Here is a 26,974-nt window from a genome sequence, read left to right as displayed (position 1 = left end):
GATATCCCTAGGTACCATGTGACTATGAGGGATATCCCTGAGAATAAAAGATATGGTTTTAACGGGTTGGCTCAATCGGTTCGGACCTGCAAAAAGTGCGAAACTCCTATATTTCCCAATTTTAAAGATTTACTGAACGATGCTATCGAGATAGAGCGCATAGAAAGTTAGACTAGGGGGGTCGGAATAATGTAGAAGATAATTGGGTGTATATAGCTGAAAGCCTTCACACCATGCGCGCCAAATTTTACGTGTTAAACAAAAGATAAAGTTCCGAAATATACAAGAAATGTCTGTACAACATAAAAGTCAATCGACATAGGTTCTCACACAGGGTTAGAGTTATGGACGAATGGCCTTTTGCAGAATGTCACAAATGGCCCCAATCACATCGTGGGACCCGGCGTGGATCCGCGTTAGTACGCCAACCTTCTGTTGTAAGGTACACCTGAGTAGGTTGCGAGCAGCTGCATTTGAAGGGCAGTCAAAAAGGATATGGGGGGGCATCCTCACGCGTGCCACACCGAATACAGGAGTCGGTGGGGCTTAGCCGAAAACGATGTAGCCAAGCCTTGGTAGGAAGTCAACCGAGGCTCGCTAGCAGGATGTCATCCCGTCGCGTAAGATTAACGCGTATAATAGCACGAGATTCAGGACTGAGGATCGCAACATTAAGAAGTAAACTGTAAACAGTAAGACGTAAAAATGAATTGAAATATCCGCAACGCAGCACAGTAAAATATATTAATATATTAAATATATTAATAGGATCATTAATAATATCATTTTCTCGCAAATGTATTAAAAAACTTCGTTTGATACACGTGCGGAAATGTCATTGTCACTCGTCCCGAGTCTAGCCAGTAGTATTTTAAATATGCGTTATTGCTAACGAAAAATTTCGCATCTACTGCAGAGCGGCAAGTCTTTTAAGGCTGCGGGCCCTGACGGAATTCCCGCTGCTGTCTTGAAGAACTGTGCCGTGGCCCTGGCTGCTCCCCTAACGCAGCTTTTCCAACTCTCGTACGAGTATTCCCCGTTCCAAAGGGCGGTGACAAATCCAATCCGTGTGAGTACCACCCGATTGCACTACTTTCCCTGGTGCTCAAGGCTGATGAACATATAGTGGCTTCGGACATAACCTCCCACCTTCAAGCCCATGATGTTCTGCAGCCTTACCGACATGGTTTTCGCAGCGGCTTTAGTACGGAAACCCAACTACTCTGCTCCGTTGAAGATTGGTTCGACGGGCTGGAACGCGCTGGACGTGTTGACGTAATCTTCCTCGATTTCCGTAAAGCATTTGACTCTGTATCTCACGAACTCTTAAAAGCCAAGCTCCACTCCTATGGCGTTAGGGGCCAGACCTTGCTTTGGCTGGCTGCCTACCTTCAAAACCGACGTTTCCGCGTTGTGATTCCAGGGGCTGCGTCCGACTGGCTTCCTGCGGCCTCTGGTGTTTCACAGGGCTCAGTCCTGGGCCCCCTTTTATTCGTCATTTTCATAAACGACATTGGGGACCATGTTATCTCCCGACTGTATATCTTCGCCGACGATGTTGCGCTCTCAAAAACCGTTTTCGCCCCCACCGATGTTATTACCCTACAAGAGGATCTCAATCGTATTCTGTCTTGGAGTGACTCTAACAGGCTACCTCTAAATGCCTCCAAATGCAGCCAGCTCACTCTCCCCACTACACCTTGGGGGATATCGAACTGAAGTCCGTCACCTCCCAAAAATACCTTGGGGTAACGCTATCCTGTACCCTTGATTGGAATCCTCATATCTCGACCGTCACTTCCAAAGCCGCCCGTGCCCTAGGTTTTGTGCGCCGACACCTCTCACATTGCTCCTTCCAGACAAAAACCCTCGCTATTAAAACATATGTCCTCCCCATTCTGGAGTATTGTTCCCCAGTCTAGTCCCCCAACACCGCCAGCGGCATGCATACCATTGAAACCATCCAACGTAAAGCCCTCCGTTTTGTTGCCAACATCGGTTTCTCTTGAAGTACAAGCATGACGCGAGTCTTGAAAAACTTTAAATGGGATTCCCTCTCGGACTGTCTTCGCGTCCAACGCCTCGCAATAGTAAACAGTGTTATTCACCACTCCAACGGAGCCCTGGCCCCGCTTACGTCCGCCATCTCGTCTTGGCGTCGAGCTCCGCGAGGAATGAAATCCGCGGCCCTCATTCTTCCTGGCTTTCGACTCTCCGTCCGCAGGCACTCCTTCCTCCCCTCTTCGATCCGTGACTGGAACTCTCTCCCGGACTTCCTAAAGTCCATTCCCAACCCCAAACATTTTCGCAAGGAGCTAACTGAGTTCCTAGGACTTTATATTTAACACGTTTACATGTAATAATGTAACTCCTTTATTTTGTTTTATTTCCCTTGTATCTCCCTCACATTGTACTGTTTTCCTGTACATACAAACTGTATATAATATCTCCTCTGTATATGTATAATTTGTATTGTCCACTGTCTTAACGTGATGGGTCTTAGACCTCTTGTTGAGCAATGAAAGAACTAAAGAACTAAAGAGCTATTTCAATTCATTTTTACGTCTTACTGTTTATTTCTTAATGTTGCGATCCTTTCGTAAGAAAGGAATCAAGTCCTAAGGGGGGGTTGAACCCCGTACCCCCCCCCCCTTATATACGACCTTGGAACTGGCTCTCTCGTGGATCCCTGGCCTCTTCGCGATGCGAAACTCAGTCCTAAATCTAATTCTATTATACGCGTTAATCTTACGCGACGGGATGACACCCTGCTAGCGAGCCTCGGTTGACTTCCTACCAAGGCTTTGCTACATTGTTTTCGGCTAAGCCCCATCGACTCCTGTATTCGGTGTGGCACGCGTGAGGATGCCCCCCATATCCTTTTTGACTGCCCTTCAAATGCAGCTGCTCGCAACCTACTCAGGTGTACCTTACAACAGAAGGTTGGCGTACTAACGGGGATCCACGCCGGGTCCCACGATGTGATTGGGGCCACTTGTGACATTCTGCAAAAGGCCATTCGTCCATAACTCTAACCCTTTGTGAGAACCTATGTCGATTGACTTTTATGTTGTACAGACATTTCTTGTATATTTCGGAACTTTATCTTTTGTTTAACACGTAAAATTTGGCGCGCATGGTGTGAAGGCTTTCAGCTATATACACCCAATTATCTTCTACATTATTCCGACCCCCCTAGTCTAACTTTCTATGCGCTCTATCTCGATAGCATCGTTCAGTAAATCTTTAAAATTGGGAAATATAGGAGTTTCGCACTTTTTGCAGGTCCGAACCGATTGAGCCAACCCGTTAAAACCATATCTTTTATTCTCAGGGATATCCCTCATAGTGACTTCGTACCTTGTGATATCCCTCATAGCATATGTAACATAATTACTCATAAGTATGCCTCTGTATAATATTTCCATTGAAAAAAATTCAATGAGACCTTGTTTCACGCGGAACATACATTGAGCGGACCCAAAAATGCCAAAATGTTTTTAATCCTTGCGCTATTGGAAAGGTTACCATGGAAATGAAATCATGTGATCGCGAGGCACGAGCTAAACTTGACATGGGCAAAGCCAGAAACGCGCGAGGAATTCTCACTAACTTCCGTTTCCCATTAGTAAAGTTGATGACGCATATTTCGTCACGGAGTTGTAAGTGACGTAATTTACGTCATATCCCGTGAACAAGGTTTCATTATCGAAAATGCTTTTATGGCATACTTATGAGTGATTATGTTACATATGCTCATAGTGATATGGTACCTATGGATATCCCTCATAGCAAATTCGTACCTTGTGATATCCCTCATAGGGACATGGTATCTAGGGATATCCCTCATAATGCCATCGTACCCAGGGATATCCCTCGTAGTGACATCGTACCCAGGGATATCCCTCGTAGTGACATCGTACCCAGGGATATCCCTCGTAGTGACATCGTACCCAGGGATATCCCTCATAGTGACATCGTATCTATAGGGATATCCCTCGTAGTGACATCGTATCTATAGGGATATCCCTCGTAGTGACATCGTACCCAGGGATATCCCTCATAGTGACATGGTACCTAGGGATATCCCTCATAGTGACATGGTACCTAGGGATATCCCTCATAGTGACATGGTACCTAGGGATATCCCTCATAGTGACATGGTACCTAGGGATATCCCTCATAGTGACATGGTACCTAGGAATATCCCTCATAGTGACATGGTACCTAGGGATATCCCTCATAGTGACATGTTACCTAAGGATATCCCTCATAGTGACATGCGAAGAATACACTAATAAAGCTGGGTCTTGTGACGTAAGAGCAACATTTTAACAAGTTGGGCAAAACCAATTTTTATTTTATAAAATCAACTATTGAAACAAAACTTTTCAATAATATTACAAAATTTTATTTTAAATTGGTGTCATCGAATGTAGATAATTTGTGTATTGGAAAAAGCGACTTTTAATGCCTTATACAGGTGGCCGGGTACTAATTTATTAAGAACGCTTCATAAATCAAAATTTGTGAAATTTATAAAGGACAAAAAATTAATTAATGAATAACAAGTAAATAATAATCTTTTCTGCTGTAGCCAAACAAGGATTCGTCCCAATGTTGAAAACCACGTGATTGTCTCCATATTAGAGAGGTTAAGCCAGCCCTAGAAATTTGTTGGTAAAATAACTAATATCAAAAGTGACATAATTACCAAAAGTGTTTCAATCGGACTTATTTCTTAATGAATGTTACGAGCGAAATACAAGTTGGGAGGGGAGAAGGGAAAGCATAGAGGAACTATGGGGAAAGTATGCCTTGCGGAGGGAAGCAAGTTAAAACCAACAAATAACGCCTCGTAGTGAGGAACGGAGGAACTAAGTAGCGCTGGTCAAAGTTAGTGTATTTTTGGATTTTTCGTCGTTCTGTGGAGATGCTATCGCCATCTACCTACGATATAATACCATAGACTAAAACAAGATCCAGAAAGGCGACAATAAATAGTCTTTTATGTGGGCGATCTCGAGTCGAGCATTCATTAAACCTTTAGCATACGAAAGTACAGGGATTGTCACACTTTTGGTAATTGTGTCACTTTTGCCTATATTAAGGCTAAATCAGAGTTGACAATATAGTAGTTTCCGAAACACAAATCAAAACGATTCTATCAAAGTGCAATCGCAAAACGCGCGATTTCGTCAGGTTTACGATTTTTTTTTATAAACTAATTAATGGGATAATCAGAAAACGGACAGCACAGACTTTGAGAACTTCGTACCGTACGTTAAGACAAACAAGTTGGCAAGCCAAATTATTTCTTCGTAAGAGATGGCTCAGCGGTAAACAATCTGTTAAAAATGTGTCCCGGGTTCGATTCCTAGCTACGACCGTATTTTATATTAAAATAATTGATTAATTTTAATTTAATTTATAAATATTAAAAATATTATAGAATAAATTGACGTTAATACGTTTATAAAAGCGTAAAGGAAAACGGACTTTGGCCATTTGCTGTTTTCCTAAATATAGCTTCCGTATAATGTGTCGGTGGTTCTGTGGCAGAACACTCGCCTGCCAAGCAGGAGGGCCCGGGCTTAAATCCCGATCACCCGATTGGTTTATATTCAATAAACAAGCCAACACATTTGAATTTTTTCTACGCAATAATTTAATTAGAACACGAAATCTCGTTATATTTCAATAAGAACTAAAATGAAAAACTGTATTAACTATTAGTATAATATTAAGCTGAATTTCTAAATTTTCAGTGAAGCTTAAAGCTTTCGCAAATTGATAATAAGACGTATACCGTGAACATTTGGTGGAAACCCTGCCATTTGGATGCTAAAACGTTTATCATAACCCTTAGCATACTTCCCTAAAGTCAAGAATTAGTTTAATTTATTCAGAATATTATAAATTAAGTAGTTACAACAGCGAGTTAGACTTACTAAAACAATGCACAATTGAATTTAACCCTTTTTACAGTACATGTTTATCAGCTGAATATAATACTAAGCAAATTTTAATGAAAGAAATATCTACAGATGGTAATTGTATTTTTCTCGCTTACGAAATACTTGCCGCATCTTTAACGCTCATTTTATTTCAACACTCGTAGACTTCCAGTTGACGTTGTGACACATACCGCATGAAAAAGACCAATGCCGTCCAATTGCCAATATCATATAATGACTCGCACAACCAGGAAATCATTGACTGCGTTAGAAATCGTAGATATCCAAATATCCACACCAAATATATTTACAAGAAGCAAAAACCTTACCATCAACAAAGCACAGAGAGCCACTTGACTAACCGCCAGCTCTTAAAGCAATAAACGTTAAATTATCGTCTTTGAATTAACACAAATATATATAGGTCGTTAATAATACCCGTAAATAAATAACAAAAAACTAACACAGGGTCTACCCTTTAACCCTCTTATCTCGGCTGACTGCGCTAAAACAAGATTTAACCTTTAAAATTTCATTCGTAAAAAAACCAGATTAGGCCTTCATAAATTCATTAATAAAACAAGTTGGCAAGCCAAAATATACCTCTCCTCGGAAGAATGGTCCCTAGTGGTATTAATTTCTCGACACGACCCCCAAAGATATCTCCGCAATTCAGAGTTATTTACGAAAAACGTATTCTCGGTTCAAACCCTGCCCGGTATAAAATTTTAATTTTAATTTAAATAATTGAGACGAAACAATCGAGTTTAATTTATTCAGAATATTATAAATTAAGTAGTTACAACAGCGAGTTAGATTCACTAAAACAATGCACAATTGAATTTAACCCTTTTTACAGTACATGTTTATCAGTTGAATATAATACTAAGCAAATTTTAATGAAAGAAACATCTACAGATGGTATTTGTATTTTTCTCGCTTACGAAATACTTGCCGCATCTTTAACACTCATTTTATTTCAACTTCCAGTTGACGTTGTGACACATACCGCATGAAAAAGACCAATGCCGTCCAATTTCCAATATCATATAATGACTCGCACACCCAAGAAATCATTGACTGCGTTAGAAATCGTAGATATCCAAATATCCACACCAAATATATTTACAAGAAGCAAAAACTTTACCATCAACAAAGCACAGAGAGCCACTTGACTAACCGCCAGCTCTTAAAGCAATTAATGTTAAATTATCTCCTTTGAATTAACACAACTATATATAGGTCGTTAAGAATACCCGTAAATAAATAACAAAAAAAAACTAACAAAGTGGACCACCCACAGGGTCTACCCTTTAACCCTCTTATCTCGGCTGACTGCGCTAAAACAAGATTTAACCTTTAAAATTTCATTCGTAAAAAACAGAGGTGGGCAAAACTAGTGAGCACTCGTTTTTGAAAATCCTGCAATAATGAGCGAGCGCTTCAAATTCGAATTCCAGCTGCTCTTGTTCAGCGAGAGGGCTAAATTGAGCAGCCTCTGGGCGAGCGCCGAATAGTTCGCTCCGGCGTTGATGGCTGACGGCGCGCTGAGGGAGATTCCCCCCTCGACGGGTTAGTTCCCTCACTTTTAAGCGCTCACCGCGCGCTGAGCGAGATCTCCCGATCTTCGGAATAGCCCCCTCACTTTTAAGCGACGCGTTAGTACCCTCAGTAGAAAGCGCTGACGCAGCGTTGAGGGAAAATTACCGAGAGAAGGAATAGTTCGCTCAGATTTGTGCGCTAGCTACGCGCGGATTTTGATCACGGTGAGCGACGGTAAAGTTCGTTTACGCAAATCGCTCACAGCGCGGCGAGCAAAAATTTCAAAAATCAAACATTAAACTATTACTCGGCTATGGGTTTATTATTTACTTTTTTTATTAATAAAATGAAGGGTACTCTAAACGTCGGGAGTTAATGATATCTCCGATTGAATAAAATTCAAAGGTTCTTCCTAATTTATCCAACGATAAACTAGACTGCAAATATTCCGTTTAGTGTTAAAAGTGCTTTATTAAATATTAAAAGCCACAAATTATAACAATAGGCGCTAGTATACAATCTTTTGGTCTTGACAAACTTGGCAGGTGAAATGGGCTACGCGGTACGCGTTTCTTCATTTTTAGGGGATTGTGGCTCGCGCTACTTTAATGGAAAATATTAATTAATGATCGGTACCATAAAAACAAGTGGACATTTACTAACCCCTAATCGAACTCATTTGTAAATCTCCAGAATTTAATAGACAGTTTTAGCAACTACCTACAGGGGCGGTGCCAGAAGATTCTTAGGTGTAGGCTAATAATGTTTATCATTTGTGGGCCCCCTGTTCCTCAATATTGGGCCCCTCTATGTATTGACTTAAAATTCAATTTTGCAAATTCAGGTAATTTATTTATTATTTGATATTAGTGCGGTTTTTAAAATTTTACAGTATTAACTATCATCACATATTTTATTTGAATTTAAAAATCGACTTGATGTGGCCCCGTCAGATCGATTTGTGGGCCCCTATTTGAACACAAAAGTAGGTTATAGCTCTAGTTGCCTACCCCTATAACGCCGCTCCTGACTACCTACACCAGGATTTTAATCACAGTGAACGACGACAGAGTTCGTTTACGGTAAATCGCGAAGAGCAAACATTTCAAAAATTAAACTTCACATTTGACGGTATGAATAAGTTAATAATAAGATTATTTTTAATGTATATGTAAAATATAATACAATATCTGTGCATATAACCATCTTCGATTTTGTCCATTGTTTATGACATCGACAAAAATAACCATATCATCAAATGATCAAGCTAATTGCGAAGATTCACGGTTTTTAAATAATAATTTTTTTCAGGAAAAAAGGGAGGGGTTGGAATTAATATAATGGCCAGCCTGTGCCAATATTAAAACTGTTTTAGTTCCAAATTGAGGTAACTCGATTTACGCGAATTTTCTTTTTTGCCGTTTTTCAAACTTCTTTTACACTAAAAATATAAATATTACAAATAGCGGCCAATGTATAGTTACAAAGTTATCGATTATTTTCCATTTTTAAAAAGAATTACGTTATAAATTTTTATCAAATTTAAATAATATTTTTTAGATACCTGGTTTTGAAACTAATAGCGTTCTTTTCGTTTTTATTTCACACCGAATTTTAGTAATAATAAAAATGTTTGAATAATTCTAATGTCTAGTTTGTGCGGGTAACAAAAATCAACAGTGAAGAAGCTGTCAACGATCACCGTCAAGCTCAGCATGTGGGGAGTGGGGACCCGCTGGCTGCCGGTGAGTATGAACAAGGAGGGAGGGGGGTGGCATTACCAAGGTAACCTATTTAAAGTTACTATAGACAATAGGCTATAATCACTATGCTGTAAACATCTGTGTCGTGCGAAAGCGATCCAAATCTAACGACTGACGATTATGATAAAAATTACATCATTCTTCCGAACTTCAAAAGGGCGTTATTTTATTTCGGGGGGGGGGGGGGGATTTCTATTTGAACTTGTAATAACTTACACACAAATATTTTCTTTACATTTTTCTGTTTTTATTGCTTACGATGTTACATTTTATATACAATATTGGAAATATTTCAATAATTATTTAAATCTTCGCTCTTGCTTGATACCTACAAAGATTCTCAAAAACATTGTGTGGAGCGTGTCATTTTCGCCTAATTTGGTTTGACAACAATGAAACGAAACCAAAATTAGTTACCGCCATACGCCAAACGAGGAGGCAATGAACACCGCTAATGCCCCACAATGGAACATTTTGAAAAAAAGGATCAACCGTGGAACTTCGGGTGTCATTAGAAAGTGTTCATCTTGTAAAATACGGAAGCGAACTTAAAGCCTGAAACTGAATAAAAAAACTCAAGCCACAGTCGAAGTACTATAACTCCAAAACTATGGACTCGAAAAAATTAAACTTCGAAGGCGAGAAAAATTATGAACAGCTAAAGCAAAAAACACGAAAAAATTAAACTAAGGAAGGACCGAAATACGAATCGAAAGACGCAGACTTGAGAAAAGTCGACAAGAAACTGTAACGAAATGAGAAAGGAACCTACTATTTATACTATTATTGTAGAAAGGATTACGAAGCGAGGTATAAGTATAGGAAACTTCGAAATTGCCCTAGCATTGGCTATCTTAAACGGCTAAGACCCAAGGGAGGGGCGACTCATTGGCGTCAGTTCGGAATTCTGGCGTTGACCCCGTCATATGACGTTAAGAAGTACACGCTATTGTTGAAATTGAAAACTGCGAGAATGAAGAAAATGGGTTCGATGCTAAATAGAAAAAAACCTCCATCGACTGTCCCCCTATTTTAATATTTTTGTCAGGTGCAGTAAGGAGTAAGTGGCGCCCTTGCTGTCTGGAATGGGCAGTGTTGGAAAAAAAAGCCCAAAGTGGGAAAAAAGGTTTGCAGAGCCAAATAGGATTTTATGAATCGGGCCAAGCCGCCAATTCAATGCTTTTGAAATAACTAATATTATTCTAATGTCTGAATATGTCGGCTATAGATTCCAAGGTTCAATAATATCTAATCGGCCCGATTAGTCGCAACTTAGTAAATAGTAACACAGAATAAATAAACATTGTAAATAAATGTAGTAAAAATAGCTAATAATACCATTAGTTAATAATATTGTTACATAAGTATGACACGTCTTATTCTTTATATGCAAAACGTTTACTGATAACTAGCCACAAGAGACACTCTATATAGAGGGCTTCTCGTGTATGACGTGCCCTTTATCAGCATCTCGCTAGGGGTGATTTTTTACCGTGATGACGTCACTCTGTAAATAGGTTTTAGTGAATTATTTCCATTAAATTATGGATTTATGATATTACGTAGTATTTTTATTTTTATTGATTAACGTTTTCATGTTAGTCTATCCGTAGTCCAGAAAAATATACTTTGGAGCTAACGTTCCGTAGACGCGGCCCGAATATACATGGTTTTCTCCGTTTTCCTATATGGTATTTTATTATAGAATACTTATTTCGGTTTCAGAAGGGCTAGTTTTGATCTAGTCTATGAAGCTATACGACTCATTTTTAGGGGGAGTTCAGTTTAGCGAAAAGTATATTTATATATGTATATTATAAGTCAAGCTTAAATTAGCGAGTGAATGCCTATTTCGGGGAAATATTTGGTTAGTCATGTCCCGCTGCGACGAAGGGACGTTTCCTATGAGTGGTCAACCTTTCCCTTTTCGTTAAGATGCCGAAAGAGACGCCTTCGTGTCTGGACTCCAGCTGCGGGTCCCAAAATTGAAACGATTGGGATAGTTTGGAAAGGGGTTGAGGTTCCACCCCCCCCTCTTTTCAAGCTTCAAGTTGAAGCCGATCGCTAAAACGTAAATACAGCAAATTAGTTTTACCTATAGTTATTATTATTGTTACTAATTATTGATAATTTTTGTTTTTTTATATTTTAGGACGATTTACAGAAAAATATTTTGATATTTTCTGTAACGAACAAGAACTCGACCAAAGGCCAGATGAGCTGATGAATGCCAAGTTAAAGAACGGGGCAATGGAATTTGAACTCCAGTTGTATAAGGAGCAGTTGGACAATGCCAACAAAGCCCCCGAAGTGGCTGTAGCTGGTTGTTCTTGCGTAAAGGTCTCAAAAATTCAAAAACCAGAAGAAGCCAAATAATTGGCTAAAACCAAAACGGTCCTTTTCAGGACCACCTTCGTTTGGTCTAAAGGCCATTAGGCTGTGTGATTCTAAAATGCTGAACTATTGAAACTAAAATATATTCGCTGTTTTAATTGTTCCGTATTTTACAAGATGAACACTTTCTAATGACATCCGAAGTTCCACGGTGGATCCTTTTTTATTTCAAAATGTTCCATTGTGGGGCATTAGCGGTGTTCATTGCCTCCTCGTTTGGCGTATGGCGGTAACTAATTTTGGTTTCGTTTCATTGTTGTCAAACCAAATTAGGCGAAAATGACACGCTCCACACAATTTTCTTTGAGAATCTTTGTAGGTATCAAGCAAGAGCGAAGATTTAAATAATTATTGAAATATTTCCGATATTGTATATAAAATGTAACATCGTAAGCAATAAAAACAGAAAAATGTAAAGAAAATATTTGTGTGTAAGTTATTACAAGTTCAAATAGAAATCCCCCCCTCCCCAGAAATAAAATAACGCCCTTTTGAAGTTCGGAAGAATGATGTAATTTTTATCGTAATCGTCAGTCGTTAGATTTGGATCGCTTTCGCGCGACACAAATGTTTACAGCATAGTGATTATAGCCTATTGTCTATAGTAACTTTAAATAGGTTACCTTGGTAATGCCACCCCCCTCCCTCCTTGTTCATACTCCCCGGCAGCCAGCGGGTCCCCACTCCCCACATGCTGAGCTTGACGGTGATCGTTGACAGCTTCTTCACTTTTGATTTTTGTTACATTGATTTTTAAACATTATTAGCCTACACCTAAGAATCTTCTGGCACCGCCCCTGTAGGTAGTTGCTAAAACTGTCTATTAAATTCTGGAGATTTACAAATGAGTTGGATTAGGGGTTAGTAAATGTCCACTTGTTTTTATGGTACCGATCATTAATTAATATTTTCCATTAAAGTAGCGCGAGCCACAATCCCCTAAAAATTAAGAAACGCGTACCGCGTAGCCCATTTCACCTGCCAAGTTTGTCAAGACCAAAAGATTGTATACTAGCGCCTATTGTTATAATTTGTGGCTTTTAATATTTAATAAAGCTCTTTTAACACTAAACGGAATATTTGCAGTCTAGTTTATCGTTGGATAAATTAGGAAGAACCTTTGAATTTTATTCAATCGGAGATATCATTAACTCCCGACGTTTAGAGTACCCTTCATTTTATTAATAAAAAAAGTATATAATAAACCCATAGCCGAGTAATAGTTTAATGTTTGATTTTTGAAATTTTTGCTCGCCGCGCTGTGAGCGATTTGCGTAAACGAACTTTACCGTCGCTCACCGTGATCAAAATCCGCGCGTAGCTAGCGCACAAATCTGAGCGAACTATTCCTTCTCTCGGTAATTTTCCCTCAACGCTGCGTCAGCGCTTTCTACTGAGGGTACTAACGCGTCGCTTAAAAGTGAGGGGGCTATTCCGAAGATCGGGAGATCTCGCTCAGCGCGCGGTGAGCGCTTAAAAGTGAGGGAACTAACCCGTCGAGGGGGGAATCTCCCTCAGCGCGCCGTCAGCCATCAACGCCAGAGCGAACTATTCGGCGCTCGCCCAGAGGCTTCTCAATAAGAGATTGAGAAAATAAACTCGTTTGCCTTGAGTACTCGCTCACTTGAGCAAGCCGTGTTTAAAACTCTATATGCTCATTTTTCCGAACGCTCGCAATTTTTTGCCCACCTCTGGTAAAAAAACCAGATTAGGCCTTCATAAATTCATTAATAAAAAAAGACTTTATTACCTATTATGCCTGTCTTAATTTCAGTGAATCTAAGCAGCTATCGGTGGTTCTGTGGTAGAGCGCTCGACTGCCAAGCCGAATGGTCTGGGTTCGAAACCTGGGTGGCGCATTTGTTTTTAATCAATAGAGAAACGCTAAATTAGAATTTCTTCGATGCAATAATTTCAATTTCAATTCTATTTCAATTAAACCAAAATTTCGTACTCTATTAAATACGCTTCCGATAAAGCTGAAGGTCTAATTTTCAATAAGTCGTAACAAGTGTCGATGGTTCTGTGGTAGAACGTCCGCCTGTCAATCAGGAGGTCTCGGGTTCAAATCCCGCCCGATGTGAAATCTTCCAACGGTTTTTTGGGGAATTTCCATTCCCGCTATATTGTAACTTGCTGGGGTCCTATTCTGGATAGAAGCTTTCTACGCTTGACTCGGTGGCGGCATAACGGGGTAAAACCTTAATCCTGATAGACAGGTAGATAAAAGCATTCGTCAGCGTCGCCGAGGGTCAACGAGAGAGGGGAAAACCAGGGTAGGACCAAGCTTTCTTGTATGGAAGCGTTGCTTTTTATAAGCAGTTGGAAAGTGAAACTAGGGTAACAATTTAGGCTCTATGAAAAGGAGAGCGTTAGAAACATAGTCAAATAAAATAATAGTAGTGAAATTTCCGTCTCATCATTTAAGAAAATTAAATTAAGTACTAACAGTCTTATAATTAGTCTATACCACAAGTTCCAGAAACGCGTAAACAAAACGCAAGAGCTCACTAGGAGACTCAACATTATGGTGCCGAAACAACCGGGAATTAGTGGATGCAGACTTTTGTGAGCTGTTAAAAGTGAAGCGATCGTAAAGCAAAACAAAAATCAAGTTTCAACATGGAGAACGAAACCGACAATAGTGTCGGTAGCGGAAATAAAGCTAAAAAACCAACGCTAGAAGAAAGACAATTGTTAAACCTAAAAGGAACTAGAACGCCAATTAGGACGGCGACAACGAAAACTATTAACTCGCTTAAAACACTCTTAGACCAACCCGACGTTAGCAGCGACGATCTAGAGGACCATTTGGCAGTTTTACTAGAAAAAGAAGAGGAACTTATGATGCTAGATCGTAAAATAGACCCTCTGATTGTGGATCCCACCGTGAAAGAAAAAGAATCCGGAGAAGTGTGCGGTTATAGAACGGATATCACATTCATCAAATCCAGAACAACTCGTAAAATCAACAAATTATTAGGGCAATCGTCATCCGGATCGAATGTCGGATCTCAACAATCGAAGGGTAACGGCATGACCACCATCTCTCAAGAACAATTAGCAGCACTCATCGCCCAAGCCAAAACAACAACAACGAGACTTCCGGTTCTCAACATGCCAAAATTTAACGGAGATCCCAACAAGTGGATAGGATTTTGGAGCCAGTTTGAATCTACCGTGCACAGTACCGACTTAAAAAAGGTTGAGAAATATAATTATTTATCATCTTATCTTGAAGGGGATGCGAGGGGGGTGCTGGATTGCGTAAGCGCGTCGGCAGAAGCGTACGATGACGCGATTGATATGCTGAAAACTAGATACGGTAGGGATGACGTATTGAAAAAGCTTATAACCTCAAAATTACAATTAGCTCAACCCGTAAAACGGTCGAGCGATTTAAAAGCACTACGAAAGCTGTTAGATCTGTGGGAGGGAAGTTTAAGAAGTTTAAAATCATTGGGGGACGATCCAAAACAAAACGGAACCTCTCTGCTCTACGTTACTCCGGAGCTTGCCGGATGATATTCGTTTGGATTACAGCCGTAGTAGACAATCGGATAGCAATTGGGACGCTGATCATTTAGTCAAATTCTTGAGGAAGGAGGTAGAAATTAGAGAATTATCGGAGGTTTTAGGGTCAGATAATGATAAAATTGAATATGTAAAAGATAGATATTCCAGATATGAAAAAACTAGATTTAATGACGAAAAACCTAGATATCACGGGGGGTCGGCTACGGCCTTAACCACATTTGCTCGCCCGGGCAATGGTTCCGGAGAAACTTACAGTCCTTACTGCATATTTTGCGATAAATCATCCCACGCCACAATCAAATGCACGGAATTTCCCGTTGAAGAAAAAAGAAAAATAATTAACAACCAAAATAGATGTTTTAATTGTTTAAGAACGGGACACGCGGCGAGATATTGCCCGTCACCTTTTAAATCTTGTAAAAACTGTAGGGGCAGACACAATTTCGCCGTTTGCGATAGAAATGAAGTCAATAAACCTAAAAAATTAGACAAAGATAAATTTGACAAAACAAATCCAAATAATGAATCAAGTAGTGTAGGGACCACGGTGGCTAAGGTGTCCAGAGGAAACTCTCAAACAAAAACGGTATTATTGCAAACGGCCAGAGCCTTAGTACTACACCCAGAAAACCAAAGTATAAGGGAGCCCACTCGCTGTCTCTTAGATGGGGGTAGTCAAATGACCTTCATTCGGGAAGATCTATCTAAGAAATTAAATTTAGAAGAAGTAGAGAGTATCCCTTTAACAATTTTTAATTTTGGAAATGAAGAGGGTACGCGAGCTATGAGAAGGAGGGTAAAGTTCTGTATGCAAAACCCCCGAAACCCAAGCGAAGAAATTATTATAGAAGCGATAGAGGTCCCTTATGTTTGCACGGGAGTGACAGCGGTCCCTAGTGACGAAATAGAGAAAAAATTAAAAGAAATGAAAATACAATTAGCTGATGAACCTATTAAAGGAATGTCGAATTGTTCGGATATTGGAATTTTAATTGGCGGTGACCATTATTGGAAAATAGTGACAGGAAAAATAGAAAGATTTTCAAAAGATACGGTGGCCATAGAAACTAAATTCGGTTGGAGTATTCAAGGCCCAATGGCAGGGGGATCGGAAGTAAAAAGTTTCGCAATAAGTTGTTTGAGAGTGGGGGTAGAAGAAAGTCAGGTGGCCGAAAAGTTAAAAGCATTTTGGGAACTTGAGCCTATAGGGATTAAAGGCGAGGAAGAGGGAATTCCTAGAAATCAACAAATTTTAGAAGATTTCAATAGAAATACACAATTTAAGAATGGGCGATACGTCGTAAAGTTTCCCTGGAAAACCACGAGAGATATTTTGCCCAGCAATAGGAAAACCGCGTTACTTAGGATGAAAACTCTTTGTAGAAAATTCGAACGGGATAGTTACTTTTATGGGGACTACAAAAAAGTTATTCAAGAACAACTAGATTCGAAAATCATAGAGATAGTGCCCGTTGAAGAACTAGAAAAAGAGGGGGGCACGCACTACGTTCCTCACCAGGGCGTCATAAGTGGGAGCAGCACGACCACAAAACTTAGGGTAGTGTACGACGCTACCTGTAGCGCGGGAAGGGGGGTTCCCTCTCTAAACGCCTGTTTGGCCCCTGGACCCAACCTCTTCACTGACCTACTGTTGCTATTGTTAAAATTTCGAATACACAAAATAGCCATTAAAGCAGATATAGAGAAGGCTTTTCTGCAGGTAGAGTTGGCTCCAGAGGAAAAGGATTATACCAGATTTTTCTGGGTAAAAGAAAACGAGAAGGGAGAATTAGACAAAATTTCTTTTGTAACCATGCGTATGAATAGAGTCCCTTTCGGGTTTAGCCCGAGCCCTTTTCTGCTAGGCGCAACTATAAAATTACATTTGGGAAAGTACGAAAAGTCAGAAGGGGAAGTAACCAAATTACTGAACGAAGGTTTATATGTAGATGACGTACTGTCCGGGGCGGACGACCCAAAAAAGGGATTAGAAATCTCGTCAAAAATGAATAAAATAATGAGTGAAGGGGGTATGAACCTTAGAAAGTGGTGCACCAACTCGGAAGAGTTGAGAGTTTTATGGGGACAAAATTTAAATCACCAGGGGGAGGTAACGGTATTTAAAAGGGATGAAAACGAAGACGATCAAAAGGTCCTAGGCTTAAGTTGGAATCCTATAACCGATGAATTTGCATTTAATCTTGGAAAACTAGTAGAATTTCTAAGGGAATTAAAATTAACTAAAAGATACGTGCTTAGCGCCTGTTTGGGCGTACGCGACTTCTTGTTTGTCTTATATCATAATTGTTTTTAACGCTTATCAATCAGATATTAGCATTTCTTAATCAATATTACATTTTTTAAATTCTGTATAAAAACCTTTGTAAATCTCAAAAAGGCGTCAGTTTGATTCCTGTTCGTCTCCTGTAAATATGATTTTAAATTAAAAGTTTGCATATCATGAACCGTCGTTTATTCTGTTGACATCTATCACGAACATATTTTTGGTCCGTCGAGCCGGATACAGTCGCGGTAATTAGTTGAGGTTTCCAATTCCTTGCCGTTACCAGTATCCAGTCTTCGTGGGAAGTAGTGTCACCATTCAGAGTCCGATTCAAGTGCGTAACTTCCATTATCAATCGGTATGGATCATCATACAGCTCGCAGACGATCGATCAAGGGTCAGATTACCAGGTTCGAGGCGGTCATCACGAATCATGCCACCATGCCCATCACACCAGTCGCAGTGGCAACGTACAAAAAGAAAGCCGATGCATTAGCCGCCGATTTGGAAACAGTTCAACAGTACATCAGTACCAACTGCCCAGTAGATGACTTCAATGCGCACGAAGCAGAGTACAATGCTCTCGTCACCCGTATGGAAAACATAGTTATATTCTTCGACACGCTCAATATTCAAGTGCCAACCGTACCAAGTAGTCTACCGACAGCTGATATTAAGCTACCGAAACTAGAGCTTCCAGTCTTCGGAGGAAACTACATAGACTGGTTCCCGTTCCATGACCTCTTTACAGCCACGGTTCATAACAATGGAACTCTATCAAGTGCCCAGAAGTTTCAGTACCTCAAAACATCTCTACGCGGTGAGGCAGCTATGCTTATCCACGCGATCCCAGTCACGGATGGAAACTACGGCGAGGCATGGGATATTCTTCTCAATCGGTTCAACAACACTCGAGAGATCGTTAACGCTCACATCAAACGGCTACTTAATCAAGCTTCTGTCAGAGACGAATCAGCAGCTTCGCTAAGACGCTTGATTGACACGACGGCAGAGTGTATTCGCTCTCTGAAAGTTCTGCAAGAACCCGTCCAACACTGGAATGCCATACTCATTTATGTAATTGGAGAAAAACTCGATAACGAGTCTAGAAGACAATGGGAGCTATCGCTGACAGGTACTACGAGACCTACGTATGAGGAATTAACCACGTTTCTCGAACAGAGAGCTCGAGCCTTGGCCGCTTCCCAATCCACATCGAGAGAAACCAGAAGCAAGCAAGCATCAACGCCATTTCCCAGGAAATATCCGGTATCACATCACGGTTCCATACGAGACAACGCATGCTCGATCTGCACTGACTCGCACCCCACATTCAAATGCCCATCCTTGCTGAAGGCTACGCATGAAGTTCGATGGAATTTAGTCAAATCGCACTCGCTTTGCTTCAACTGCCTAAGAAACGACCACGTCAGCCACGACTGCAAATCCGGTAATTGTCGAAAATGCAAGGCGAGGCATAACACTCTTTTGCATCAAGATTCGCAAGAGATGAACTCCACGTCCCGTGAAAACTCGAGAAGCGAAGTCCTTGCACATGTATCCCGCCAGCATATCGAGCCTTCTCAAGTTCTACTGCCGACAGCAATCATTCAGGTCCGGGGTGGTAACGGTTCCATCTGGCCAAGTAGAGCGCTGATCGACTCTGGCTCGCAAGCGAGTTTTATTTCCGAACAGTTCATGCAAAAGTTACAAGTCAGACGAACTCATCAGACCCTGACGATAGGTGGAATTGGTGCGACCAGTCTCAGCCAATCTAGAGGAGGCGCAACGCTGTCCATCAGTTCCAGTAGCGATCCCACCTTCAAGGCAACAATTGAAGTCCTGATCCTTAAAGACGTCACGGAAAGGCTTCCGAATTTTGCCATCAATACTCGTAACTGGTCGCGCATCAAGCAACTACAACTTGCAGATCCAACGTTCAACATTCCAGGCTCAGTCGATATACTGCTTGGAGCAAACGTTTTCCTAGACCTCATTCGAGATGGTAAACTAATGGGAAGATCTGGAGTACCTGGAGCGTTCAAGACCGTCTTTGGTTGGGTGGTAGCGGGTACCACCGGAACCCAAGACCGGAACAGTACCACATCGTCAATTAAAGTTCATAATTGCCAGCTTGAAACCCAACTTGCCAGGTTCTGGGAAATCGAAGAACTAGCAGATCAGTCCAATTTCACATCTACCGAGATCCAGTGCGAACAGAAATTTGAAGACACATTCAGCCGAAACGCTAGTGGACGGTTCGTTGTCAGACTTCCAATCAAGGAGGGTCCCGAGCCGCTCGGTGAATCTAGGAGTATAGCATTACGAAGATTCAAATACGTCGAACGCCGTTTAGAAGCTAATCCGTTGAACTACGAGAAATACCGAAGATTCATGGAAGAATATATCCAGTTGCGTCACATGGAGCTCGTTTCCACTGAAAGCAGACTCGCAGATAACACCTACTATTTACCGCACCATGCAGTCTTCAAGGAATCAAGTTCGACAACAAAACTAAGAGTCGTATTTGACGGGTCCTCTAAAACCTCCAACGGAGTCTCTTTGAACAACATCCTCCTCGTAGGTCCAAAACTACAGTCAGATCTCGTAAACCTACTCATCAGATTTCGAAGCCACGCAGTCGCACTAATGGCCGATATCGAGAAAATGTATCGCCAAATCTTAATTCACAACGAAGACCTCCGCTACCAACGAATACTATGGAGACATCGAAAGGAAGATCCGATCGAAGATTATCAACTACGTACGGTGACATACGGGACAGCGTCAGCACCCTATTTGGCTACTAAGGTCTTACAACAGTTATCTAAAGACGTAGAGTCCAAGTATCCGTTGGCTTCTCAAGTCCTCAAGGACGATTTCTACATGGACGATCTCCTTTCAGGCGCAACCAATACAATCAGCGCCATAAAACTACAACAACAGCTCAGTCAAGCCACGAGCGAAGCAGGACTTCCATTGCGGAAATGGGCGTCAAACGATCCAGGCGTCATGGAAATAATACCTTTGGAGCAGAGGGAAATCCTGGTTCCCTTAAATATCAACAACGCCGAATCAATCCCAACCTTGGGCCTACAATGGAAACCGGCAATAGACGTCCTCTCATTTGTTCTTACATCACCGAATTCCAGAGAAGTCGTTACTAAACGCACCATCCTGTCTGATACCGCCAAGGTTTTCGATCCCTTAGGTCTCTTGTCTCCAATCCTGATCCGAGCGAAAATCCTGCTGCAAGAGATGTGGCAAATCAAGGTTACCTGGGATGAAGAGTTACCATCGACGATCGTTCACAAATGGCATACCTTCCGAAAAGATCTAACCGGCATTGAAGATATCCGAATCCAGCGCTTCATCAGTCAACCTCAAGCCTCAAACTTGAGCTTACATGGCTTCTGCGATGCGTCGGAAAAGGCGTATGCGGCGGCGGTTTATTTGAAAACTATTGATGAAGCCGGACTGGTCTCGGTTCAATTGATCGTCGCCAAGACCAGAATTTCTCCTCTTCGACAAATTACGTTACCTAGACTAGAACTATGCGCTACAGTCCTTCTCGCACGACTTATCACGCTCGTACAACAGTCTCTACGAAGCACCATATCAGAAGTTCATGGATGGAGCGACAGTCGCATCGTACTGTCCTGGCTGGCCTCACATCCTCAACGATGGAAGACATTCATCGCAAACCGGGTGTCAGAAGTTCAAAACATACGACCCGTTATCCAGTGGCATCACGTTTCGGGTAAACTCAACCCCGCGGATTGTGCCTCACGTGGCATTGACGCCAAGGAACTTCTAACGCACCCTCTATGGTGGCATGGTCCAAACTGGCTACAAACTGAACCAATCAACACCGATGAATCACCCATTAAAGAGTATCCCGAATGCAGAATTGAGGAGCGAATCAAACCAGTCATCGCTGTGCATTCCAAGAGCGATACCAGTCTCTTAGAACGATATTCATCATTAACGAAGCTCCTTCACGTTACCGGGTACATTCAACGTTATCTTCGCAACAGCCGAACCTTGCCGGAATCAAGAGAACTGGGCCCGTTAACGAAGGAAGAGAACGATCGCGCATTCAATCATTGGATAAAAGTCACTCAATCGGCTCACTTCGGAGCAGAAATCCGACATCTGGAAGATAAAAAACCTCTACCAACAAAAAGCAAAATTCTGGGGCTGACACCATTCTTGGACGCAGCCGGTGTCCTTAGAGTTGGCGGACGAATCCGACATGCGAAAATCTCAATCGATCAAATTCACCCAGTCATCCTGCCTCGAAAAAGTACATTCACTGATCTCATCATCAACAACGAACATGCCAAAACACTACATGGAGGGCCGCAACTAATGATGGCGTCCTTACAATCGAAGTTCTGGATCATGGGGCTTCGTGATGCTGTTCGCTTTCATTTCCGAAGGTGTTTGAGATGTGTCCGACAACAGGCAAAAACCATCACTCAACTTATGGGCAATCTACCAGCTCCTAGAGTCAACCCCGGACGAGCGTTCCTCAAAAGTGGAGTCGACTACGCCGGTCCGTTCAATCTGAAAGTCATGAAGGGACGAGGATGCCGATCATTCAAAGGCTATATCGCCATATTCGCCTGTTTCTCGACCCGTGCACTGCACCTCGAACTGGTCAGCGACATGACTACTGCTGCATTCTTGGCAGCCTTCAAACGTTTCGTCTCCCGTCGAGGCAAATGCACCGACGTCTATAGCGATTGCGGGACGAACTTCGTTGGAGCCAACAAGGAACTTAAGGAATTTATACGAATTGTCTCAACTAACACCAAAGACCAGACCATAGCGCAATGGATGAGCGACGAAGGAACCATCTGGCATTTCAACCCCCCGGCAGCTCCGCATTTTGGTGGCCTCTGGGAAGCGGGCGTGAAATCAGTGAAATATCACCTGAAGAGAGTCATCGGGGAGACACGACTGACGTTCGAAGAGATGCAGACACTACTATGTCAAGTAGAAGCATGTCTAAACTCCCGTCCCCTGACTCCAATGACATCAGATCCAGCCGACTTAGCAGTCTTGACACCAGGACATTTTCTGATTGGGGACTCCTTGACGTCCATACCAGAACCCGATTTCACTTCAACCAACATCAACCGTCTCTCCCGATGGCAGCTCGGACAACAGATATTACAACACTTTTGGCGACGTTGGCAAGCCGAGTACCTGTCACGACTCCAACAACGTCCAAAATGGACGAAGAGTACTCGCAATCTAGAAATTGGAGATTTGGTACTACTTAAGGAGGAGTTACCGCCAACCAAATGGAAGATGGCCAGAATCATTAAAATCCATCCAGGGGCCGATCAACTTGTTCGCGTCGTCACGGTCAAGACTACGGACAGGGAATTGCAACGACCGGTCACCAAACTGTGTCAACTTCCGTTGGAGCCTTAACTTCAAAATTCACATTTTAAGGTGGGCGGGATGTTTGGGCGTACGCGACTTCTTGTTTGTCTTATATCATAATTGTTTTTAACGCTTATCAATCAGATATTAGCATTTCTTAATCAATATTACATTTTTTAAATTCTGTATAAAAACCTTTGTAAATCTCAAAAAGGCGTCAGTTTGATTCCTGTTCGTCTCCTGTAAATATGATTTTAAATTAAAAGTTTGCATATCATGAACCGTCGTTTATTCTGTTGACATCTATCACGAACAGCGCCGTTTCCCAAATTTTTGACCCGATGGGTATTTTAAGTCCGTTTGTGATCAGAGCTAAACTGCTATTTCAAAAACTATGGGAGGGGGAAGACAAGTGCTCGTGGGATGAAGGACTGAGCCCCCAATTAGGAAAAGAGTTCGCCGAGTGGAGTCGAGAAATGACTACGCTGGCAACTATAAAATTCCCTAGATACTATTTTGATAAAATTCAAGGCAAAATCGAAAATTTAGAAATTCACTGCTTCTGCGATAGCAGTTCTCTAGCGTACGCGACAGTAGTATATCTAAGGGTCGTAACTTCCCAAGAAGCAAAAGTAGTTTTAGTGGCGTCAAAGGCTAGAGTAGCCCCCCTTCAACCAAAACATTCCATACCCAGGCTAGAATTAATGGGGTGTCTTCTGGGAGCCCGATTAGTGGATTACGTTCGAGGAATATTTTCTGAAAAAATAGATAAAACATACTTCTGGACTGACTCAACAATTGCTTTGGAATGGGTGAAAAAGAATTCGAAAGAATGGTTACCATTCGTGTCAAATCGAGTAGTAGAAGTGCAGTCATTAACAAACACCTCACAATGGAATCATTGCCCTGGCAGAACCAATCCGGCCGACCTGCCTACGCGGGGAATGAAAGTGATAGACTTGAGGGAAAGCGAAATTTGGCTGCGGGGACCCCCATGGTTAACATTGTCCAAAGAAAAGTGGCCGCAATCCGAATAGATTTCGACGGACATGTCCGTGGTTGACAATGAAAAGAGAAAGGTTGTTTTAACAGTTCAAGGGGAGACAAATTGGGGTATTCAAAATTTAGTAAATTTAAAGAATCATAGTAATCTAAAGAAACCTCTACGAACTACAGCTCTCGTATTGCGCTTCGCAAAAAATTGTAAGAAAGGTAGCGTCAAAAGAACAGGCTCTTTAGACGCTAATGAACTTAGAGACGCGGAAAATCTATGGGTTAAAAGTATACAAAGAACAGATTTTAATAGTGAAGTAGTAGCTTTAGAAAATAAGGAACCCGTACCAAACCAATCAAAAATTAAAACTCTAAAACCATTTCTTAACGATGTAGGCATACTTTGCGTTGGGGGGCGCCTTCAAGATTCAGAATTTAGTTATAGTCAAAAACATCCCGCAATATTAAACAAAAACCAGCACCTCTCCGCGCTCTTGATAGGAAGATGCCACCAAAATGTCATGCACGCTGGTCTTCAAACTACTCTGACCGAGCTCAGAGAACGCTACTGGGTCATTTCCGGTCGCCAATTAGTAAAATCGTTGTTAAACAAATGTGTCATTTGCAAGAAATTAAACGCGAGACCGGGCGACATGAGTGAAGCGCCTTTACCTAAGGACCGCATAGTAGAGACAGACCCATTCGAAACAATAGGCGTCGATTTCGCAGGTCCGTTGTTTATAAAGGAAACATCGAAAAAACAAATAAAAGCGTACATATGCTTATTTACGTGCGCAGTATCGCGAGCGATACATTTAGAGTTGGTCGATTCTATGACTACGTACGACTTCATCATGGCTTTTCGACGCATGGTAGCCAGAAGAGGGCTTCCTTTGGTCGTGTACTCTGATAACGCCGCCACATTTCGTAGAGCAAATCAAGAAATTAACGAGATTTGGAAAACGCTAAATTCCGAGGAAGTACAAAATTACCTCGGAAGTCAAGGAATCCTGTGGAAGTTCATAACTGAGAGAAGTCCCTGGACGGGTGGATTCTACGAGCGCCAGGTGAAAACTACAAAAAATGCGCTTAAGAAAGTGTTGGGTAAAGCTCTACTAAATCATTGCGAAATGGTCACCGTTTTGGCAGAAACTGAAGGAATAATAAATTCCCGATCGATATCTTTCGTAAATAATGACGCGGGTGAGCCAAGTCCCCTAACGCCGTCGCATTTTCTCATAGGAAAGAGAGTGTCTAGTCTACCAAGCCAAAAGGTAACCAACGAACCAGTAATCGCGACTCGGAAAAACCTTAACGAACGTCTTAGACATAGACAAAAGGTTTTACAAAAATTGTGGAATAGGTGGCGTACCGAATATATGCTGAGCTTACGTTCCGCCTATCATAGTCGTATAGCCAAACGCGAATCAGCCTTTAAAGTGGGCGAAGTTGTTTTAATTCATCAAGACAAACAGCCACGTCAAACGTGGAAATTAGGTGTGATTACGGAAATAAAAATAGGACGCGATAAGAAAGCACGATCGTGCCTTTTACGCACTTCTAATGGTAATCACCTAAGACGCTCATTCAAATTATTGTATCCATTGGAGATTTATCAGTGAAAATGAAAAATTATATTGGAATTTCATAATTAATGTTGGTGAAGGTATAAAATTATTTGTTGTTTATAAGATTTGTGTATAAAATACGTTGTATTTTAGGGGGGAGTGTGAAATCTTCCAACGGTTTTTTGGGGAATTTCCATTCCCGCTATATTGTAACTTGCTGGGGTCCTATTCTGGATAGAAGCTTTCTACGCTTGACTCGGTGGCGGCATAACGGGGTAAAACCTTAATCCTGATAGACAGGTAGATAAAAGCATTCGTCAGCGTCGCCGAGGGTCAACGAGAGAGGGGAAAACCAGGGTAGGACCAAGCTTTCTTGTATGGAAGCGTTGCTTTTTATAAGCAGTTGGAAAGTGAAATTCGTGGCTACCACTAGGGTAACAATTTAGGCTCTATGAAAAGGAGAGCGTTAGAAACATAGTCAAATAAAATAATAGTAGTGAAATTTCCGTCTCCTCATTTAAGAAAATTAAATTAAGTACTAACAGTCTTATAATTAGTCTATACCACAAGTTCCAGAAACGCGTAAACAAAACGCAAGAGCTCACTAGGAGACTCAACACCCGATGCGATCGCAAATTGATACTAAGACGAATACCGTGTACAACTGGTGGAAACCCTGCCATTGGACGTTGAGAGGTAGCATTACACTCAGCACTCGGTCCGTCCCAAAGTCATTAAGAAGAAGTTGGAGAGAAAACGCCCATATAAACACAACAGACTTAACATGCACAACCATCAGAACACAAACACAACAAATTCAACACTCACAACCTACGCATAAACATTACAAAAACGTAATACACCAAACCGTCACAACGGTGAGCGAAAAAACACCATCCAAACCAAACCGCAAATGCATCCGTTAACGCTCACCTTCACACGGTGGTTTTGCCAACCCTTTGAGAAACTGCGTACGCAGTGATTACACTTTGCACCGAAAATGCGAACGCGTTCGCAGGCCTGACAGACCCACAGACCCAAAGACCCACAGACCCACAGACAGACACAGTGGTTGTATAACCCCTCCTAGGGGACTTTGTCCCCTCGGAGAGGTAAAAACCCCAACATACGCACTAACACACCAACATACACCATAATACAAACCACACTTACGTACACTAACATATGTCACCATACAATACAAACTCACAAATTGCACGTACACGCATACTATACCCAAGAAAGAACGGTTTTTTTGGCAAAACACCTTTTCCCCAATTTCAGAAACTTCGAACGCGGGTTTTACACTTGGCGAATGCGTTTCCGCAGCCAGACAGACACGGTGATTGTAAAACCTCTTCTAGGGAACATAGGTTTCTCGGAGAGGTAAAAATAATAACGACTCTATTAAAGCCCAAACGGCGGACGTAGAACGAAGGAAACATACGGCGCTTATTACATAGATACTACCTACACTCCTACAAGTTTCCTATGGCAAGCTTAACTTCTCTATTCTTAAAGTAAAAACGAAAAATAAGT

General features: G+C 41.5%; 5 protein-coding genes across 5 annotated transcripts; all 5 read left to right on the top strand.

The window, feature by feature from the left end:
* The first annotated feature begins 14,278 nt into the window (after positions 1-14,278).
* On the top strand, positions 14,279-17,528 carry LOC149932641 (uncharacterized). Its single transcript, XM_090157162.1, has 3 exons — positions 14,279-15,075; positions 15,200-17,479; positions 17,522-17,528. Exons 1-3 carry the CDS (start codon positions 14,279-14,281, stop codon positions 17,526-17,528), a joined length of 3,084 nt encoding a protein of 1,027 aa, XP_090013288.1.
* A 309-nt stretch (positions 17,529-17,837) lies between these two features.
* Positions 17,838-21,849, top strand: LOC149932640 (uncharacterized). Its single transcript, XM_090157161.1, has 2 exons — positions 17,838-21,713; positions 21,766-21,849. Exons 1-2 carry the CDS (start codon positions 17,838-17,840, stop codon positions 21,847-21,849), a joined length of 3,960 nt encoding a protein of 1,319 aa, XP_090013287.1.
* Positions 21,850-21,851: 2 nt separating this feature from the next.
* On the top strand, positions 21,852-22,922 carry LOC149932639 (uncharacterized). The gene has a single exon (XM_090157160.1). The coding sequence runs from the start codon at positions 21,852-21,854 to the stop codon at positions 22,920-22,922; it is 1,071 nt and encodes a 356-aa protein (XP_090013286.1).
* Positions 22,923-23,215: 293 nt separating this feature from the next.
* On the top strand, positions 23,216-23,911 carry LOC149932638 (uncharacterized). Its single transcript, XM_090157159.1, has one exon. The coding sequence runs from the start codon at positions 23,216-23,218 to the stop codon at positions 23,909-23,911; it is 696 nt and encodes a 231-aa protein (XP_090013285.1).
* Positions 23,912-23,923: 12 nt separating this feature from the next.
* Positions 23,924-25,489, top strand: LOC149932637 (uncharacterized). The gene has a single exon (XM_090157158.1). It carries the CDS (start codon positions 23,924-23,926, stop codon positions 25,487-25,489), a length of 1,566 nt encoding a protein of 521 aa, XP_090013284.1.
* Positions 25,490-26,974: the final 1,485 nt, after the last annotated feature.

Source organism: Leiobunum rupestre, chromosome 8, assembly GCF_980474605.1.
Source record: "Leiobunum rupestre chromosome 8, qqLeiRupe1.1.hap1, whole genome shotgun sequence".
Taxonomy (NCBI): Eukaryota; Metazoa; Arthropoda; class Arachnida; order Opiliones; family Sclerosomatidae; genus Leiobunum; species Leiobunum rupestre.
The sequence above is the reverse complement of the archived record's forward strand: the minus strand, read 5'-3'. Positions and strand labels throughout refer to the sequence as shown.